Raw genomic sequence first — 21,411 nt, forward strand, 5'->3', positions numbered from 1 at the left:
GTAGGACGTGGCACAAGAAGCAACTGGTATGCACTTAAGGCGTGAGTAAGCTTTTGGCTTTGAGGCCCACATTCTTCACCTTCGCGGGCTGAGGGGGCCTCTGTGCCCCTGGAGTGGGGGCTCGGTGGTTTGTGGGATATTGTGGCACCCGCTGTGGTGTGCAGGACAGCAAGAGAAATGCCGAGGTCAAAGACATGGAATAAGATCCATCGGCGATGCTTTCTCACAGACCAGAAAGAACTCATGATTTGGGGCAGGGCGCGGTGGCTCACGCCTGTAATCCCAGCACTTTGGGAGGCTGAGGCAGATGGATCACGAGGTCAGGAGTTCGAGACCAGCCTGGCCAATATGGTGAAACTCCGTCTCTACTAAAAATACAAAAATTAGCCAGACGTGGTGGCGAGCGCCTGTAGTCCCAGCTACTCCAGAGGCTGAGGCACGAGAATCGCTTGAACCTGGGAGGTGGAGGTTACAGTGAGCCAAGATGGTGCCACTGCACTCCAGCCTGAACGACAGAGTGAGACTTGGTCTCAAAAAACAAAACAAAGCAAAACAAAACAAAACAAAAACACCTCATGGCTGGGCGCGGTGGCTCACGCCTGTAATCCCAGCACTTTGGGAGGCCGAGGCAGGCGGATCACGAGGTCAAGAGATTGAAACCATCCTGGCCAACCTGGTGAAACCCTGTCTATACTAAAAATACAAAAATAAAAATAAAAATTAGCCGGGTATGGTGGCAGGCGCCTGTAATCTCAGCTACTTGGGAGGCTGAGGCAGGAGAATCGCTTGAACCCGGGAGGCGAAGTTGCAGTGAGCCGAGATCGCGCCATTGCACTCCTGCCTGGGCAAAAAGAGTGAAACTCTGTCTCAAAAAAACAAAAACAAACAAAAAAACAATCCCAGCACTTTGGGAGGCCGAGGCGGGCGGATCACGAGGTCAGGAGATCGAGACCATGGTGAAACCCCGTCTCTACTAAAAATACAAAAAATTAGCCGGGCGTGGTGGCGGGCGCCTGTAGTCCCAGCTACGCAGGAGGCTGAGGCAGGAGAATGGCGTGAAACCGGGAGGCGGAGCTTGCAGTGAGCCGAGATTGTGCCACTGCACTCCAGCCTGGGCGACAGAGTGAGACTCCGTCTCAAAAAAAAAAAAAAGCACCTCATGATTTGGAATCTCAGGACCTGGGGCTGCTTGCCCTGCTTTGACCTCCGAAAGCAAGTCAGGAAGCAGCTGTGCGGATTGAAACAGCCTCTTAACCTCTTCTGGTCTCTGCATATTCATTTGTAAAATGGAGATAATAGTCGTGTCTTGGCTCTACACTCCCTCACAGAGCTGCTGTGAGAAGGGGCTTTCTAAGGCTATTATTGTTTTATTAATTTTTCTTTTTGACACAGGGTCTTGATCTGTCCGCCAGGCTGGAGTGCAGTGGTGCGATCACAGCTCACTGCAGCCTCAACTTCTGGAGTAGCAGAGACTACAGGCACACACCACCGTGCCTGGCTAATTTTTGTATTTTGGGTTAGAGATAGGGTCTCCCTGTGTTGCCCATTGTTTGAATTCCTGGGCTAAAGCAATCCTCCTGCCTCGGCCTCCCAAGAGCTGGGATTATAAGCATGAGCCACCTTGCCCAGCCTGTTATTGCTTTAATAGTATAGCAATAATAATAATAATAATAACAGGGCAGTTTTCTGAAATCCAGCCCTCCCAGTAGCCTGATCCCATTGATGTGGGGGACCTCTCCAGGTCTCCAGGGATGAGCACTAGACTGACATGCTGGGGACCTCACCTTTTCTCTTTGTATGTACATACATGTATACCATTGTGCTTATTACAAATGTCATGCATATTTACTGTAGAAAAAAATAGAAAACCAAGACCAACAAAAGGAAAAAACCCTCTGAAATCTCACCACTGAGAGGTAATTTGGGAGCTTTCCTTCCAGTCCTTTGTGCGTGTGTGTCTGCTTTGTGAAAACGTGATTGTAGAGTTTTGCTACCTGTTTAGTCTCTCATGAAGTGTATGTGCACCCACCTGGGTCTGTCTCCCATCTCTGATCCCATCTGCTGTAAAGTTTTCTGTTTGCTAAAGGGCATGGGATAAGGAGAGACCACCTCCTTCTTTTCCCATGCTCATTGTCCAATACTTTCTTCTCCAAGTGTCTAACATAAAATGAGGACGATGCCCTGTCTGGCTCTCCTCTCTGTAATTTTCTCTCTCATTCGCCATCTCCCTTCCAGACCTCTCAAGTTAACCCTGACCCTTGAGGTCTCACTGGGCTTTAAATGAGGCCTTTTAAAGAGAATAACCCATAACACAATGGAAATATGAGCTGAATGGTGCTTACTTCTCAAAAGATGCATCCATTTTATCCTGGAGAAAGCTTGAGGAAGACTGGATTTGCAAGGGAAGGAACGTGCAGATACCTGGCCTCGGGTACTCCAGCTGTGCCTCCTCTTTGTCATCAGCCTCTCATCACCTGGCTGAATCAAAACAGCAAAAGTTCTGAAAAGTAACCCCAAAGATGGACCCCCGGGCATTGCCCGGGATGTAACAGATGTGGGATAGCCTAGGCCCCAGCTCAGGAAAATGTTTCCACTTGTGTGGGAAGGAGCTGGTGGACCTTCTAGGGCTACAGGGCAGAAATATCAGAGAAGGCAGGCAGGTTGAGGGGGGTGAGGTGGGGGATCTGGAGAGACCCACTTTACCCAGGACACACAAAGGAAAAAATGCAGGCTGACCTTTTGAATTGTGTCCTGAAGGCAATGGGGAAGATACTGATCAGGAAGTGGTTATTGACACCAGATTCAGCAGGAGAAGCTTGGTCAGAGACAGACAGGCCTAGGCCCAAGGAGGGGAAGACCTACAGGGAAGGTGGTTCCTTCCATTCAAAGGGTGAGAGGAAGTAGTCAAAGATGGCAGGAGCTGGACAGAGGAAAGCCGGGTGAGGTCCAGCCCCCGCCGCCTCTACTCCCCGTTTCCTCCTCCAGTCCATCCTCACCAAGGCCTTTGGCTTTAGCTCCTTAAATACCTCTCAGAGGGATCCACTTTTTCGTATCTCCGCTCTCATGCTCCACATGGAGCCACCAAGTCCTTTTCAAATGCACATCTGAGCTTGTGCCTCCTGCTCAGAACCCTTTCCTTGGTCCTGCAAAGCTCTCTATGGCCAGGGCCAGGCCTCCAGCCTCATCTCTCGTCCCTATCTCCTGGTTACACCCTCCACCCAGCCTCCTTTCAGTGCTCAGCCTGGAAAGTCCTCCCCAACAGACAAGTCTCTGGCACCTGACTATTTGACATTGACTTGTTCATCATGCAGGTTTCAGCTCCACTTCATTTCCCCCAGAAACCTTCTCTGAATTCTCTGCTGCACCCCATAGCTCATCACGCAAATGTCTTGAGCTGTGTTATTTATTGCGTTTTGAACATCTTTCCCTATTCTACAGATGCTCCTTGGCTTATGATGGGGTTATATGCACTGAAAATATCATTAAGTCAAAATGCCTCTAAAGGATGAGATCACAGATTGCAAGAGTCTTGACTTGCATGGGACAGCCATGACTGGCTTGCCGCCTCCATGCTGGCCAATTATCTTCAGTTCCATTGCAAGAGTAATAGCTGCCTTCTTTTCCCCAGAAGCAGGAGACACAGATGGCCGTTTTGTAGTTATGGTGGGATGCGAAAACACAAAACAAAATACCCAAAAAACGCTGGCAACACAGTCCACTGTAGAGTGTCAGCTGCCTGCTCTCATGATGGCAGGGCTGATGGGCAGCTGTGGCCCACTGCCCTGACAGGCACTGCAAGTCTGAGACTATACATCACTATTCCGGGAAAAGATCAATATCCCAAATTCCAAGTACAGTTTCTACTGAATGTACATTGCTTTTGCACCATTGCAAAGTTGAAAAATTGTAAGTCAGGACCATCTGTACTGTGGGTCCCATGGGGCAGGAATGGAGTAATGGTGTCTAACTCACACCTGTTCCCCCAGTGCTGGGATGTACTTTGTGCTCCAAAGACAGTGGCTGTATGTAACCATCTGAGTTGAGAGTCAGGTGGCTGGGCTAGTTGCGAAACCTCCTGGGCTGTGCTTCCTCACATGTAAAAGAAGGGGGGCTTTCCCAGGTGACCTCTCAGCTTCTTTCCAGTGAGTGAACTTTCAGCAGTCATGGGAGGGGGTAGGAGAGGCTGTCTGGAGGTGCCCGGCCCTGGAGAGCAACTTCTAAAGCTGCCAGGTGCTGAAGGTCTTTATCTGGCTGCCAAGTTTGCTTATTGTTGTCTGGCCAAAATCTGAGCAGGGTCACTGTGACAAGAAGGGACGGAAGCACGGTCAGTCTGGAAGTTTCTTTGTTTGAAGCAGGGTCACGCTCTGTCGCCCAGGCTGGAATGCAGTGGTGTGGATGGCTCACTGCGGCCTGAAACTCCTGAGTTCAAGTGATCCTTCCTGCCTCAGGCTCCTGAGTGGCTGGGATCGCAGGTGCATGCCACCACGCATGCTATTTTTGGTATTTTTTGTAGAGACGGGGTCTCTACAAAATGTTGCCTGGGCTGGTCTTGAACTCCTGGACTCAAGCAGTCCTCCCACCTCAGCCTCCCCAAGTGCTGCGATTGCAGGCGTGAGCCACTGTGCCCGGCCCGGTCTGGCAATTTCTGTCATCCATTCAGCTCTGTCCAAGCCACTGCCAGTTCAGGCTGTTCTTCAGACAGCAGCTGCTGAGACATCTGGCAGAACAGGCCTTTGTCCAGAATTGGTTCATTCCCTGGGCACAGAAATACGCTCTGTGACAGCACAGTCCCAGAGGGTCTGGAGCACTCTCAAAGTGTGGCCCTGGACCACATGCATCTTGCCTGGGTGTGTATGAGGGAGCATGGGGATATACTGAAATGAAGATTCCTCAGCCCCACGGACCTCCTGGGTCTTTTTTTTTTTTTTTTTTTTTGAGATGGAGTCTCTCTCTGTCACCCAGGGTGGAGTGTAGCGGCTCGATCTCCGCTCACTGCAACCTCTGCCTCCTGGGTTCAAATGATTCTCCTGCCTCAGCCTCCTGAGTAGCTGGGATTATGGACGTGCACCACTGCGCCCAGCTAATTTTTTGTATTTTTAGAAGAGATGGGGCTTCACCATGTTAGCCAGACTGGTCTCGAACTTCTGACCTCAGGTGATCCACCCGCCTCGGCCTCCCAAAGTGTTAAGATTACAGGCGTGAGCCACTGAACCCGGCCTAACCTCCTGGGTCTTGAGATGGGCCAGGGCAAAGGCTCCCAGGTGACCCTTATGTACATGATCCACAGTCTGTGGCCAAGCGTTCACCCAAAGGGCTTGAAACCAGGATCTGAGAAGAGGTTAGTAAATCTGGACTCAAGCCGAGACCCCTGGCACGGACTTTCAGGATGGGCTGGCTACATGAGGCTGCCTGATTCAGGCAGTCGGAATACAGGGTTGTTGCCGTAACCCTTGTAGAGCCGCAGTGGCTCTCAAAAAAACTATTTTTGCTGGCATTGACATTGAAGATGCATCTCACATGGATTAGTCTAACTCAGCTCGACTTCCTGGCTTTTTGTATCCGAGACATCTAATGATTCCCACCCTTGGACTGGCCCCCACCCAAGTGAGAAAGATGTTCAGGGCAGTGCAATTTGTGATGGTAAGACCTGGGCGGCACTCCAAAAGCCGGGCAGTAGGGGAGACTGAGCATACTTCCATGCGAAGCCATGAAAAACAGCTCACAGGTGGCCCGCAGGGAGGCAGGGAACTGTGGAGTGGAAACGTGATGTTCCGTGGGAAAGGAGAAGACAGATTCTGTGAACACAACCGTTTGTGACAGATGATGTGCAAAAGCTTACAGCACAGTGAACTGAACAGATTTGGAAGTGACGCCGAGTTTACAAATAAAAGGGACTCTGTGGCCTTCAAAGGTACATGAGCCTTCAAAGGTACATGAATTCACAATTTAAAGAGACACCAAGCTCCACCTAATGAAACCACAGGGGACATCCATAAGGGTGGTGACAACGCCCAAATCGTGTGGCACCAGTATGGGCCTACTGGGTGTCCGTTGGCTCTAGGTTTAGATTCTACAGCATCTGGTTCTTCATGTCAGCTTTTTTTATTGACACCTCCACCCCACCCCCTTTTTATTCCCATCTTCTGTCTTATTTTGGCTTACGCAGAACATTGCAAAAGTGCTTCTCATGTTAAGTAGCAGGGGGACTGTTGGCGATTAAATTCACATTAGGCTTCTGTAGTAGTGAGAGAAATGCCTGGATCATGTAGGAGTTCATACAAGAAAGATACTTCTCCTACAACAGACACACACACACACACACCCCCCTAGGGTTAGGAACAGGCTGTGCATGCTCTGAAGGTCTGGGCCCATCACAGGAGTTGAAAACGGTCTCTCCCGGGATGTGGATTCTAGGGAAGAAAAGAGGGAGATCATCGGAACCATTATGGCTCGGGGGCCTGATGAGGTCCTGACGTAGCAATTTTAGGGTGGCTGCCGAGCTGGCAGATGGGCTGTGTGTGAGCCTGGTGGAGGTCAGCTCTAGAAGCTAAGTCATTGGAGCCCTAAAAGAGGGACCTTTCCGTGGGCTCAGCACAGAGGACTCTGTTCTTGAGGGCGGTGAGAGGCGGCCCTGTGGCTGGACCAGCAGCAGCCTCACCAACTCTGGGTTATCAGCTTCAGTGAGGACCCCATGGGGCAGATGCAGGCAGATGCAGGCAGCGGCGGCAGCAGCAAATCCTTAGGTACCCGTTCTCTCCTAGGGAGCAGGGGTCAGGTGAACTCCCCATTTTGGGCCATGTAGCCTGTCAGGGGAGAGGGGCTTCCCCATGAGAGATACTGGACTGCCTGGGTCTAGTGGGTGGGGGGCAGGAGGTGATTTTAAGTTAACCTCCAGAAATAAGCTCATTATCCAATCGTGCAGTGAAAGCACTGTGAATTGCCCACTGGAATTTCGAGGAAGAATGGTTCAATATTCCAGAATTTGCCCTCACATCTGAGGCTTCCTAGAATGCAAGGCGTTCAGCAGGCCTGTAATGTTTCGCCCTGAGAGTCCGGATCCCACTGGGACTCCAAGTGGACGATCTCATCGCTACCTCCAGCTCCTCCTGTCCACGGACTTCCTTGCTGGAATGGATTCTTGTTGTTGATGGCTGTATTCTCTCCAGTCCTCACTAGGAATCTTGGATAACAAGGGGGTTATCCCAGAAGGCAGCCTCTGCAGATTGCAGAGGAAATTTAATGTGATCTATGACTTGAGAAACTGAACTGAAAAACCGAAAAGGCAGGCTGGGCACGGTGGCTCATGCCTGTAATCCCAACACTTTGGGAGACCGAGGCTGGCAGATCACGAGGTCAGGAGTTCAAGACCAGCCTGACCAACATGGTGAAACCCCGTCCCTACTAAAAATGCAAAAATTAGTTGGGTGTGGTGGCACCTGCCTGTAATCCCAGCTACTCAGGAGGCTGAGACAGGAGAATTGCTTGAACCCGGGAGGTGGAGGTTGCAGTGAGCCAAGATCGCGCCACTGCACTCCAGCCTGGGTGACAGTGTGAGACTCCGTCTCAAAAAAAAGAAAAGCTGAAAAGGCTGGGAAGTTCTGAAAAAAGTGATTCTGACCCAGTGGTTGCAAATAAATGTTTTAATATTTCAAGAAGCCTCCCATCCCCAGCCCCAGAAATTGTACATTTGCCTGTGAAAGGTGGCAGAGGCTCACTGAAGTTGTATTTCTTTACTTCTGACTGGACTTGTTGGGTCGGGGTCACCCTTGGGGCCCCAGGCTTCCCTGCAATGGTGGGCACTCACCTCCCTTCCCGTTCCCCTCTCTTCCCAGTTCTTGGTTCAGCTGATGGTATTCCTGATCAGCTTCATAAGCTCCGTGTTCTGTGGCCACCTGGGCAAGCTGGAGCTGGACGCAGTCACGCTGGCGATCGCGGTACGTGTGGGCTTTCTGGCAGGTTTACCAACACTGTCTGTGTTTGCCTTCTGCTGCTACTATAACAAATCATCAAAATGTAGTGGCTGAAACCTACACAGACTTATTCTCTTACAGTGCTGGAGTGCAAAAGTCTGAAGTGGGTTTCATGGCCTAAAATCAAGGTGCTGCAACTTTAATTCCCCTTTGCTGTGTAACGTTGCAGATTCCTAGGTTCTGGGGATTGGGATGGGGACATCTGGGAGGGCATTATCCTGTCTATCACATCTTCTCATTTATTTTATTTTATTTTATTTTATTTTTTTTTTAATTTTTGAGACGAAGTCTTGCTCTGTCACCCAGGCTGGAGTGCAATGGTGCGATCCGGCTCGCTGCAACCTCCGCCTCCCGGGTTCAAGCGATTCTCCTGCCTCAGACTCCTGAGTAGCTGGGGTTACAGGCATGTGCCACTACACTTGGTTAATATTTGTATTTTTAGTAGAGATAGGGTTTCACCATGTTGCCCAGGCTGGTCTCAAACTCCTGAGTTTAAGCAATCCACCTGCCTTGGCCTCCGAAAGTGCTGGGATTACAGGTATGAGCCACCGCGCCCAGCCTCACATCATCTTATTTCTTTTGTTTTGTTTTGTTTTCTTTTTTTTTTTTTTTTTTTCAGACGGAGTCTTGCTCCGTCACCCAGGCTGGAGTGCAGTGGTGTAATCTTGGCTCACTGCAACCTCTGCTTCCTGGGTTCAAGCAATTCTCCTGTCTCAGCCTCCTGAGTAGCTGGTACTACAGGTGCCTGCCACCACGTCTGGCTAATTTTTGTATTTTTAGTAGAGACAGGGTTTCACCATGTTGGTCAGGCTGGTCTTGAACTCCTGACCTCAGGTGATCCACCCACCTCGGCCTCCCAAAGTCCTGGGATTACAGGCGTGAGCCACCGCGCCCGGCCTACATCATCTTATTTCTAATCCATGGAACTCGTTCCCACTCTTGGTCCCACAGTTGGGGGAGGGGAACAGTAAAAGGGGAGTTCAGTCTGACTTCCTCAGAGGAACTGACTCCCCCCATGCCCACCCCTCAGTTGTCTGTCTTACTGAGAGTCCTAATCTAGAAATGGGTCTGGAAGGTGAAAATCTAGATCTTTGTGTCCAAACTTAAAATCAGGAGGAACCGCAAATCCTCTCTGTATAATAGATGCAAACCCCCAAAACCAGAGACATGTCATCAATCTCAGCCAGGAATTGTCAGCTGGCCACGTAAGAACAAAGGGTTTGGTTTGTCTAGTTAGGGTATTTCTAGAAAAGTGGATTCAGTGGCTCTTGGGCAAGTGCATGTTCCCCTTTCCTCCTGCCCTGACGGAGACACAATTTCACTTGATCTGCCTGGTCTCGCCAGGCATTTGAGTTTGCTATCCATGAACTATGCAAGACGCCTGGGAACTAGTCACCAAGTATATGTGGAACTAGCTATGAGTATATATGGCTTATTTTATTTTATTTAATTATTTATTTTGAGATGGAGTCTTGCTCTGTCGCCCAGTCTGGAGCGCAGTGGTGCGATCTTGGCTCACTGCAACCTCCACCTCCCAGGTTCAAACGATTCTCCTGCCTCAGCCCGGGATTACAGGCACATGCCACCACACCAAGCTAATTTTTTGTATTTTTAGTAGAGATGGGGTTTCACCATGTTGGTCAGGCAGGTCTTGAACTCCTGACCTCGTGATCCGCCCTCCTCGGCCTCCCGAAGTGCTGGGATTACAGGCATGAGCCACTGCACCCAGCATGGCTTATTTTATTTTGGCTTTAGCGGGCAACATGGACAATCCCAGGCTTAATTATCCATTTTAATTTTAAGTATTGTATTTGCAATAGGGGAGAAGACAGAAATGTACTTAGCAAGCCTCAGCAGATTCTCTTTGGCCAAGGAATTGCAGGATGTGGCCAAGGACTTATCAAAGTCAGTGCTTCCAGGCTGGGTGCAGTTTGGGCTGTTGTCCACAGGTTCCCTGCTGTAGAATCAAGTTATCAGGTTCCAGATGGGAAGCGCATCAGACATCCTGTGATACCACTCCCTGGTTTGGGGGGCACTGCCCTAGGCTCCCCGAAACTTCAGGGTTTGCTGCTGACCCTGGTGAAGGCAAGCACACCTGGAAAGCCTCTGGCACTAGTCCGGACTTCAGACTGCCTCTGCACTCCCAGTGCCCCCCAGGGTACGGATGCAGGCCATGCTAGGTCTCCAGCAGGTGGACTTTTCTGTGTTACTGTGCCATTGCATTCCCGGAAGAAGTGTCCCTGATTCCCGAAATTGGAGAGCAAAGTGACTTTTTAAAAGAGAAAGCGTGGGTAATCACCTCTAGCCTAGACTTTTCCCCTTCCAAACTTGTACATGTCCTTACCCAGCCAAGATCTTGTAACCATAATAGGCTCGTCGACTTGCTCTTGGCAAGTCAATAATCTGAGATGCCAGGTTGCAACAATGAAAGAGGTTTAATTGTAAGGCCACTGAATGAGGAAACATCAAATCAGTCTCTCTGAGGAGTTTGGGGCAGGGTTTTTAAGGGTTTTTGAATGGGCTGAAGTGTGATTGTTGATTGGTTGAAGAGTGCAGCATGAAGTCATGGGACAGGGAGATGAAGAAACTGTGTTCTCATGCTGATTCAGGTCCTCTTTGTGGGTCTTCAAGCTGGCTGGTGTCAGATGTTTCACTGGAATTCAGGCTCTGCTTAATAAATTTTTTTTTTTTGAGATGGGGTCTTGTTCTGTCCCCCAGGCTGGAGTGCAGTGGCACGATCTCAGCTCACTGCAACTTCCGCCTCCCGGATTCAAGTGATTCTCCTGCCTCAGCCTCCTGAGTAGCTGGGAATACAGGCGCCCGCCACCATGCCGGGCTAATTTTTGTATTTTTAGTAGAGACAGGGTTTCACCATATTCGTCAGGCTGGTCTCAAACGCCTGACCTCGTGATCCGCCCACCTCGGCCTCCCAAAGTGCTGGGATTACAGGAGTGAGCCACCATGCTCGGCCAGAATTTTTTTTTTTTTTTGAGACAGGGTCTCACTCCATTGCCCAGGCTAGAGTGCAGTGGTGCAATCTCAGTTCACTATAGCCTCTGCTTCTTGGGCTCAAGCGATCCTCCCACCTCAGCCTCTGGAAATAGCTGGGACTACAGGAGTGTGCCACCATGCCTGCTAGTTTTTGTACTTTTGTAGGGATGAGGTTTCATCATGCTGCCTAGACGGATCTCAAACTCCTGGGCTCAAACGATCCTCCCACCTTGGCTTCCCAAAGTTCTGGGATTACAGGCATCAACCACCGCACCTGGCCAACAATTCTTAAACAATAGCCTTATCATTGTAACACCAGAAATCCCATCTGTAGGAACAGTGGGGATGTACATGGCCAGTGTCTGGTGCCACATGACTTTCAGTTATAAGGAAGTGGGTCAAAGTGCAGCCTGATTAATACTACAGTTCTGGGCCGGGCACGGTGGCTCACACCTGTAATCCCAGCACTTTGGGAGGCCGAGGTGGGTGGATCACAAGGTCAAGAGATCAAGACCATCCTGGCCAACATGATGAAACACCATCTTTACTAAAAATACAAAAATTAGCTGGTCATGGTAGCACGAGCCTGTAGTCCCAGCTACTCAGGAGGCTGAAGCAGGAGAATCACTTGAACCCGGGAGGTGGAGGTTGCAGTGAGCCAAGATCGAGCCACTGCACTCCAGCCTGGGCAACAAAGCTAGACTCCGTCTCAGAAAAAAAATATATTATAGTTCTGTCCAGAATTCTTGTTAAACCTGTGAGAATGGCTTCAGTATGAGTGGGGTCCGGGCAGCTAACAAAGTTGATAAAATTGACTTGTGAATGCTGAAGGAGGAGCTTTGCAGGCTCTTATCAACACACACAGGGATTTTGTCTTCCTTTCCTCCTTTAACTCTATAGGGCCTTATCTTTGGGTTTATTTGCAGGTCATCAATGTCACTGGTGTCTCAGTGGGATTCGGCTTATCTTCTGCTTGTGACACCCTCATCTCCCAGGTAAATGGAAGTGGTCACATGCTCACAGTGACCTCAAACATCTTTTCTCAAGTGTAGATGGAAGAGCCCCATTGGCAGGAAGAGTTCAGCAGCCAGCACCTGCAGCGCCTATCAGCCAGCAACTCCTCTTCTCCTGGCCTGCTTTCTTTGAAATGTCACTAGGTTTCTTTCAGTCTTGTCAACTAGTTTTTGTCTGCACAACTGCCTTACCCTATATTTTGATCAAATAGGGGACATTTTGTAAAATTCCCTTCTATTGCTCCCCACGTTTGAATTTGGTATAGTTCTGTGGTTCTCAGAATTGAGCGTGCATTGATTGAGCTTGGAGGGCTTGTTAAAACCCAGCTTGCCTGGCCCCACCCAGTGGCAGGCTGGTAAACGTTCAGCAACCAGGCCTTGGGTGAAAGGGAAAGGAGGGAAACACATGACTGGCAGTGTTTGCCAGTTCCAGGGGTATAAGTATTTCCTCTGGTTAATTTCAGACTACCAGAGATATGTCACTGAACCTGGAGTTGGAAGAGATGTGCACGACTTGAAAAGATATACAAAATTTGGCTTGTTTTGTTTTGAGACAGAGTCTTGCTCTATCTCCCAGGCTAGGCTGCAGTGGCACACCCACTGCTCATGGCAGCCTGGAACTCCTGAGCTCCAGTGATCCTCTTGCCTCAGCCTCTCAAGTACCTGGTATTACAGGCATGCGCCACTACACCCAGCTTATTTTTTATAGAGATAGGGTTTTGCCATGTTGCACAGGCTGGTCTCGAACTCCTGGGCTCAAGCAATCCCCCTACCTCAGCCTCCCAACATGTTGGGATTATAGGCATGAGCCACAATGCCCAGCCTGACTTTTTTTTTTTTTTGAGATGGACTCTGACTCCACTCAGGCTGGAGTGCAGTGGCACGATCTCGGCTCACTGCAACCTTTGCCTCCCTAAAAAAATTTTTTTCCAGTCTCTAAAAATAAGTGAAGTGTGAATTTCAGATTGTTTACCTCTGCAAAAGAAAAAAAAAAAATATGAACCTGGCTGGTGGTCACGTAACCACACTTTGGGAGGCTAAGGCGTATCGAGGTCAAAGATCGGACCAAACAAAACGGTACGGATCTCTGAATCCCATCCTGGGTGAATTAAGTCCAGAATGTCATTAGTGAGATCCTGGCATCAGAGTTTTGAAAATGTTCCCCCGGTAATGCTAATGGAAGCTGAGTTTGAGAAGCATCTTTCACACCTTCCTTCTCCTACCTAAACACTGTGGCAAAGTCTCTAGGGCCATGGGCTTCTTCTTCTTTTTTTTTTGAGACAGAGTCTTGCTCTGCCCCCCAGGCTGGAGTGCAGTGGTGTGATCTCAGCTCACTGCAACCTCTGCCTCCCAGGTTCAAGCGATTCTCCTGCCTCAGCCTCCTGAGGAGCTGGGATTACAGGCGTGAGCCACCTCATCCAGCCAACCTGCTTCTTTATGTGGCACAATTGAAGGCTTTTATGGGACAGCTGGGGTGCTGGGTCTGTGCTAATGCGTTCATTTTGGCTGTGTGCACACCAGACATATGGGAGCCAGAACCTGAAGCACGTGGGCGTGATCCTGCAGCGGAGTGCGCTCATTCTGCTCCTCTGCTGCTTCCCCTGCTGGGCGCTCTTTCTCAACACCCGGCACATCCTGCTGCTCTTCAGGCAGGACCCAGATGTGTCCAGGTAAGATGGAACCTGTCGCGGTGGGACTGGGCGTCCATCCCACAGAAAGATTATCCCGTCCAGGTGCAGCCAAGGCCAGGGACAAGGCTGCACCAAGGTGGTGCTAATCTTTCCTTGGCTGACGTCTCCTAGGTCTTAGTACTTTCCACACCTGGCACGTAAGATGTACTCCCCCTCCCCTCCTGGGTGACTTGCATGGTTAAGAGTTTTAAACGAAAATAGATTTGCAAGCACCCTCCATGTGGGATGGTAATTTGTGACGTTTGCTCAAAGTTTAGTTATTCTTGACCTTGGTTGATATTAAAATCACCTGGGTGCTTTCAAACCCACCTGTGCCCCTGCTCCCTACCACCGAAGATTCTGTTTTTTTTTTTGAGACCAAGTCTTGTTCTGTCCCCCAGACTGGAATGCAGTGGTATGATCTTGGCCCGCTGCAACCTCTGTCTCCCGGGTTCAAGCAATTCTCCTGCCTCAGGCTCCTGAGTAGCTGGGATTACAGGCACCTGCCACCACACCCAGCTAATTTTTGTACTTTTAGTAGAGACGGGGTTTCATCATGTTGGCGAGGCTGGCCTCAAACTCCCGACCTCACAGGATGTGTCGCCTCGGCCTCCCAAAGTGCATGAGCCACCATGCCCGGCCAGGATTCTCTTTTAATTGGGCTGCGGTGCGGTCTGGGTATCGGTGTCTTTCAAAGCACCCTAGGTGATTCTAATGTGCTGCCAAGTTTGAGACCCACTGATTTAATTGGGTAAGAGCTTTTAAAGCTCTTATCTAGACCAGGGGCTCTGAACCCAGGAGACATTTGACAATGTCTGAAGACATTTCCAGTTATCACAGCTGGCAGTAGGAGGGTGCTCCTGGTAGAAGGCAGGAGGCTGTGGAACATCCTGCAGTGCTCGGGACAGCACCCCACAACAGGCGGAGAATTACCTGGCCATAGTGCTGAAGTTGAAAAAACCCTGTCCTAGACATAAAAATATAAAATAACCAAGAAAGGTCATCTGGGTTATAAGATGACAAGCTCTATATGTAAATTTTCACATTTGCTCTAGCAGTTTTTTTTTTTTTTTTTTTGAGATGGAGTCTCGCCCTGTTGCCCAGGCTGGAGTGCAATGGTGTGATCTCAGCTCACTGCAGCCTCCGCCTCCTGGGTTCAAAAGATTCTCCTGCCTCAGCCTCCCGAATAGCTGGGATTACAGGCAGCTGCCACCATACTTGGTTAATATTTGTATTTTTAGTAGAGACGGGGTTTTACCATGTTAGCCAGGCTGGTCTCGAACTCCTGACCTCATGATCTGCCTGCCTCGGGATAACAGGCTGGGATTACAGGCGTGAGCCACCGCACCCAGTGTGCTCCAGCAACTTAAGCCCATTAATCTGGAAACAGCCAAGAATGCAAAAGGCAGTTTTAGTTATTCTGCCTACCTTTCCCTGGAAACAGAGGCCTCCATCACAGTTTTTGTTTTTTTTTTTTTCTTTGTGTTATTTAGGCTTACCCAGACCTATGTCACGATCTTCATTCCAGCTCTTCCTGTAAGTGCTCAAGGGCTAAGAGGTTCCCTTCTTGGGGTCCGTGGGTGAAAGGTAGCCACCATATCTGTGAGCTCAGTGTATTGGCTCAGTCTTAGATGATTCTTATCTGTGGTGTTGGTGCCTTCAAGGAAGCCTGTTTTTATTTATGCCTGTTAAGGACACAACAGATGTTCATCTCAAGGAACATCAAGATTGAGGCTACTCCAGGACGTCTGGAGTAGAGCTGGAGAGACCTCCAGAATCATCCATGGAGAAGAGTGCAAACTTTTATTGTAAACAAGGGCAAAGTCTCACCCATCTCAGAACCCGAGGGTGTCACTTAGAACCTTTAGACTTTTTTTGGTCTGCTGAGTTTGACCACACAGAGCCTTAAGCATGGGTTAATGTTTGACACAGCAGTGTGTGGCCAATGAACGATGAGAGCTAAGTGGTTTTTTTGTCTGTTTGTTTGGTGTTTTTGAGACGGTCTCATTCTGTCACCCAGGCTGAAGTACAGTGGGATCGTCATAGATCACTGCAGCCTTGACCTCCTAGGTTCAAGCCATCATCCTGCCTCAGCCTCCTGAGTTGCTGGAACTACACGCACATGCCACCACACTTGGCTAATTTTTTAGTTTTGTAGAGACAGGGTCTTGCTATTTTTTTTTTTTTTTTTTTAAGATAGGGTGTCACTCTGTCGCCCAGGCTGAAGTGCAGTGGCACAGTCTTCACTCATTGCAACCTCTGCCTCCTGGGCTCAAGTGATCCTCCCACCTCAGCCTCCTGATTAGCTGGTACTACAGGTGCATACCACCACTCCCAGCTAATTTTTGTATTTTTTGTAGAGACAGCATTTTACCATGTTTCCCAGGCTGCTCTCAAACTCCTGGGTTCAAGCACTCCGTCTGCTTTGGTCTCCCGAAGTATTAGGTTGCATGTGTGAGCCACTACACCTGGCTTGAGAGCTAAGTGTTATTCAGCTGGAGGCTGTAGCTGAATTAGTCTGCAGGGGGCTTCCATAATATAGTACCACACACTAGGGGGCTTAAACAACAGAAGTTTATTTTCTTACGGTTCAGGAAGCTGGAAGTCCAAGGTCAAGGTGCAGCAGGGTTGGGGTCCTCTGCGGCCTCTCTCCTTGGCCTGTGGATGGCCACCCTCTGCAGGTTGTCCCCTATGCATTCATCCCCCAGTGTCTCCTGTCTTCTTAAGAGGACACCAGTCCTATTGGATTAGGGCCCCACCCTAATGACTTATTTTAATTTAATCTCCCTTTGAGGACCTCCAAATAGTCACGTTGGGGACTAGGGTTTCAACATATGGATCTAGGGACACCATTTGCCCTCAGAATTGGCAGTGTGCTTGCTAATTTATCCTGAAACCTTGTAAATGTGACAGTCTTTCATGATTCCACCACATAGGACCATTCTATATGGAGGTGCCCATCTGGAGTGGGCCTGGGGCCTCCTTTCTATGCCAGTGTCCCCAGAAGAGTCCTGGCCATTCACCCAGGGAAACTCCACCTCCTTTTGCCAGATGGAGGGAATATGCTTGGGGCATATGCACCCATAAAGGAGATGTGGGAAGCCCCCGGGCCATAACCCCCTGGCCCCAGCCCTGTCCTGAGACGACAGCCTCTGTGGCTCCGTGCGGGAGCAGAGGGCAGCCAAGCCTTGGCTGTGGCTCCCAGCTTCCTGCCGTGTGACCTCACTGCTGTGTGGCAAGGCTGAAACATTAACATTCATCTCTCTTGTTCTCTTATAGGCAACATTTATTTATATGTTACAAGTTAAATATTTGCTCAACCAGGTAATACTGACTGTTCTCTTCCTTTGGGAGGCTAATGGGAGTTTGTACCTTTCTGGGAGTGGGGGCCCTGAAGATACTCCAGGACCAGGGACCCCAGGGTGGAGGGAGCTCACCGCTGGGAGCCACTGAAAGGTATTTTTTCAGTGTTGTGCACACACAACTTGGATGTCAAGAGGTTTGTTAAGTGATATCAAGGAAAGAACATATTATATTTGGCTCTGGAAAACTCTTATCCAATTCTCACTTGGAAATATTGTCATTGGTAGGGTGGGCTCAGAGCCGCAGTGTTCCTTGGCTCCGCATTTTAACCAGTGTCCTGGAAAGAAGGGTGCATGCCCGTTTGCTCCCAAGACAGAGCGCAGGCTGGGGGCAGCTCGTCTGGCAGAGAGGGAACCAAACTGTCTGCTCTGTTCTGTCTGAATGGCCCCGGTTTTCTCAGTGAGGATATAAGAGCTCAAACTCTAATGACATCTAACGTCAGCCAGAACTCCTCCTATGTGATTAAACAGTCACAGCCCTGGCTTGGTAGGGGTAGATTTATGAAATCAGCATATGTGAGACTCTCCACATTCTTCCAGATAAGTCCAGGTAAACAGGGGTACTCAGCAATGGATCCCGGCCACACTGGTGGGCTTTCCAGGGATGTGCTACAGGAAGGGCCAGGAGGGGAGGAGGAAGAAAGGAAGTTTCCCACCTTTCTTTAAGTGTTCTTAAAGTTAAGATATTACCCTATTAAAAAATGTTTTTAAAGTAGATATGGGGTCTTGCTATGTTGCCCAGGCTGGTTTCAAACTCCTGGCCTCAAGCAATCCTCCTGCCTCAGTCTCCGACAGTGCTGGGATTACAGGTGTGAGCCACTGTATCCGGCCAGGATATTACTCTATCAACAAAACAAGAATATTTAGAATCCTGATTAGTATTAGAATGACATATCAGAAATAGGTGTAGACTAGAGAGAAGGAAACCCACACATCTCATCCGGCTCTGGGCTGTCTCCTTTTGATCTAGACCCTTGCTAAGGCAGCATGGGTGCCTTAGCATGCTTCAAGGCCTTCTCCTGGACTCAGTCCCCCAACAACTGTGGTGGCCTTAACCTCAGGGTCTGATGTGACCTACTGAGGACAGTGAGTGTGAAAGTCTTCTCTCCTGTTCTGTGGGCACAGGGAAAGGCCTGGAAGTAGGAGCCACGAGCTGAGAGGGGTTGGGAGCTTTGAACTTGGTTACAGAGGACACATGGGGTTTCCAAGGTCGGGAAGGAAGGCAGGAGATCCTAGACAGAGGTGCAGCAGAGCCTGTTCCTAGGGGCTGGGGCCTGCAGAGTCTTGTTAGGCCACTGCGGTGGGAGGGGACCCAGTGAGATCATGGCATCGAGAGGTGGGCTGGCCCAGGGTCAGCGTGCGCAGGGCCTTGTGTTCTCCACTGGGGCATTTAGTTTTGGGAAATTAACTAATTGGGAGAGGAAGAAGTGCGAGTTATGGACCTGATCCAAACAAATAATGGTGAAGGTCTGTGATGAAGAGTTTGCGTTGTGGGAGCAGTGGGAGATACGATGATGGGTGGATTCTGTAGAAATGGCAGGGGTTGTTGGGCCCCCAGGGTGGAAGGAGTTTCTGCCCTGGGGCCCTTCCCTAGGAAGACAGGGCGCCCATTAGCTGAGTGTAGAACCAAAGAGAAGCAGCTGGGAGTTTTGAGAAAGTGAATGCCCTCGGAGAGGGCGGAGGGTGGGAACAGAGCCAGATGGTACCAGGGGGAAGGCAGACTTTCAAGTAGGAGAGTCAAGAGGGCCTTGGAGGAGAAGGTGACTCCACTGGACATGGAGACGCATGCGTGTTGCGGGCTTGGCCACCTCCTCTCGTCCTCCCACGAGCCTGCTCCTTTGCCTTCCATTCCATCGCAATGGGTGGAATTCCATGGCCTCGGCCATTTTTGCTCCCAGTAACCTGTCCTTTTTGTCCCTGTCACATCCTCGACTCCATCTTTCCTTCCCTCCCACATCTGGTCAGTCACCTGGTCCTATAGCTTCTGCCTCCTCCCAATCCTCCATGCATTTCTTTCTTTTTTTTTTGAGATGGAGTCTCTGTTGCCCAGGCTAGAGTGCAGTGACATGACCTCGGCTCACTGCAACCTCCACCTCCAAGGTTCAAGCGATTCTCTTGCCTCAGCCTCCCAAGTAGCTGGGACTACAGGCGCATGCCACCACGCCCAGCTATTTTTTGTATTTTTAGTAGAGATGGGGTTTCACCATGTTGGCCAGGCTAGTCTCAAACTCCTGACCTCAGGTGATCCACCCGCCTTGGCCTCCCAAAGTGCTGGGATTACAGGCGTGACCCACTGTGCCCAGCCCTGAATTCATTTCTTGCCATTTGTCCTCTGTGTCATTTCAGAGGACCTTAACCTGTCTCCATCCACTGCCATCTGCCTGAAAAGTAAATTTGATCACTAATTCCCTCGCTACAAACTAACCAGGGCCTCCTCATAAATATGTGGCCTACACAAGTCGTCGGCCAAGACCATTGTCCTGGCCCCATCAGCCTGAGACCACCAGAGAGGACTGCAGGCCACTGGGTTTGCAGTTGTGTTTATCAACCTGTCGCAATGAGAGAGACTAGAGGGGCTGTGGGATGCCTCAGTAAAGGAAGAAGAGTTATTACAAAGGTTTGAAGAAGGGTGGGGCTCAGGTGACATTTAAGCGAAACCATGGTTTGCTAGGCGCTGAGCAGATCTGTGAGTAAGGGGCCCAACATCAGGTCCGGGCTGTGATGTGGACCAGTGCTCCTCCTTTGGAAACTCGAGGCTAAGAAAGATGTTGAGGGTAGACAGATGTAAAATGCCACATCCAGGAGCTCCCACGAAGCTCTGTGCCTGGGTTGGAAATTGAGGCTACTTTTTTGTGTTAACATGATTTTGAGCCTCCACGCAAGAGTGGGCTGTTTTCTTTTTACTGATATGATTTCAAACAGCAATGTTTCTGAACAGTCTGATTTTAGAAAACAAAGTTTCTCAATGAGTCAGAAAGCACTTGTCATTCCACTAGGGGAGTAATGACACTTTATGGGGACAGCGTGACCTTGGGAGAAAGGAGGTTTCCTCTTACGTTTGCACTGACTTTATCTGCGTCTGCTATTTTATCCGGATGTGGGGCAGGACAGAGTTATACTTCCTTGGTCTGATGTAATTTTACTTTCACGCCCTGTCTTACTTTGAGACACCAAACAGTCTGGATGTTTCTCCAGTCCTGTACTTTTGAAAGTTAGATATGTTGGAATCCCTTCCATATTCTAGAAAGAAACTCTAGTTTCTTCAAGATCTTAGGTCAATTTTCTGAATTTCTATTTTGGTGAATAAAGTATTCTCATTTTCTCCTATCGTCCAGTGTCAAAGATGCCTTGTTGACCCATTTAGCCCCTGCCAGTCCTTGCACTGTTGGAAATAAGCCATTTATCTTCTTCCTTCCCTGCTGCTGAACATATCTTGCCTGTGTCTCTCTGTGGCCAGAACTCCGCAGTTTATACCTCAAAGAGAGAAGGAAGAGAAAGGGATGGGAGAGTGGAAAGGCAGGAGCAACAAGGAATGTGGCCTCCCCAGTTAAGCCCCCCAGCTATGCCTGTGACACCTGCTGAGCAGGCCAGCTGGAGCCTGTGTGTGCTTGGGTAGCAGAAAGGCAGTCCTATTCTGTGGATCTCAAGGATGGATGCGGTGTCCTCGTTCCAGGGAATTGTACTGCCCCAGATCGTAACTGGAGTTGCAGCCAACCTTGTCAATGCCCTCGCCAACTATCTGTTTCTCCATCAACTGCATCTTGGGGTGATGTGAGTCCAATGTACTCTTGGGACAGGGAGAAGGGATGACTTGCATGTGGTTTTTCCAGGAGGGAGAAGAGCGGGCTCTTCGGCTGGTTCTTGTGTCCATGCGTGGTGTCTTTCTTGCACACTGTGCAAAGCACTGTCAGGGATGGAGGGTGAGGCTGCTCTGGGAAGAAGACCTTGGCCTGCTGAGGACAGCACAGGAAGGGATGAGTCTCCCCTCCTCACTGAGTGGGGCAGGGAGAGGCACAGGAAGGTACCTCCCTCTCATTGGGACTGTTCTTTCCAGAGGCTCTGCACTGGCAAATTTGATTTCCCAGTACACCCTGGCTCTACTCCTCGTTCTCTACATCCTTGGGAAAAAACTGCATCAAGCTACATGGGGAGGTAAAAACTGCCCTTTTGTCTTCCAACTGGGATGTGGGTTTTGTCTCAGGTTGAATTCCAGCCCGATGGCCAGATCTCCTAGAAATAAATGTGTGTGTCCCACCCACAGGCTGGTCCCTCCAGTGCCTGCAAGACTGGGCCTCCTTCCTCCGCCTGGCCGTCCCCAGCATGCTCATGCTGTGCATGGAGTGGTGGGCCTATGAGGTCGGGAGCTTCCTCAGTGGTCTGTATGAGGACGGATGACGGGGACTGG

At 49.8% G+C, this 21,411-nt stretch overlaps 1 protein-coding gene across 1 annotated transcript in view; it reads left to right on the forward strand.

The window, feature by feature from the left end:
• Window positions 1-21,411, forward strand: part of LOC116483167 (multidrug and toxin extrusion protein 1) — a 42,471-nt gene that overhangs the window by 970 nt on the left and 20,090 nt on the right. Inside the window, 8 exon segments of the mRNA XM_032176941.2 lie at window positions 7,833-7,934; window positions 11,888-11,956; window positions 13,496-13,644; window positions 15,138-15,180; window positions 16,924-16,968; window positions 20,680-20,777; window positions 21,061-21,158; window positions 21,268-21,385. Coding sequence (XP_032032832.1) covers window positions 7,833-7,934; window positions 11,888-11,956; window positions 13,496-13,644; window positions 15,138-15,180; window positions 16,924-16,968; window positions 20,680-20,777; window positions 21,061-21,158; window positions 21,268-21,385 — 722 coding nt within the window.

Source organism: Hylobates moloch, unplaced genomic scaffold, assembly GCF_009828535.3.
Source record: "Hylobates moloch isolate HMO894 unplaced genomic scaffold, HMol_V3 SCAFFOLD_15, whole genome shotgun sequence".
NCBI lineage: Eukaryota > Metazoa > Chordata > Mammalia > Primates > Hylobatidae > Hylobates > Hylobates moloch.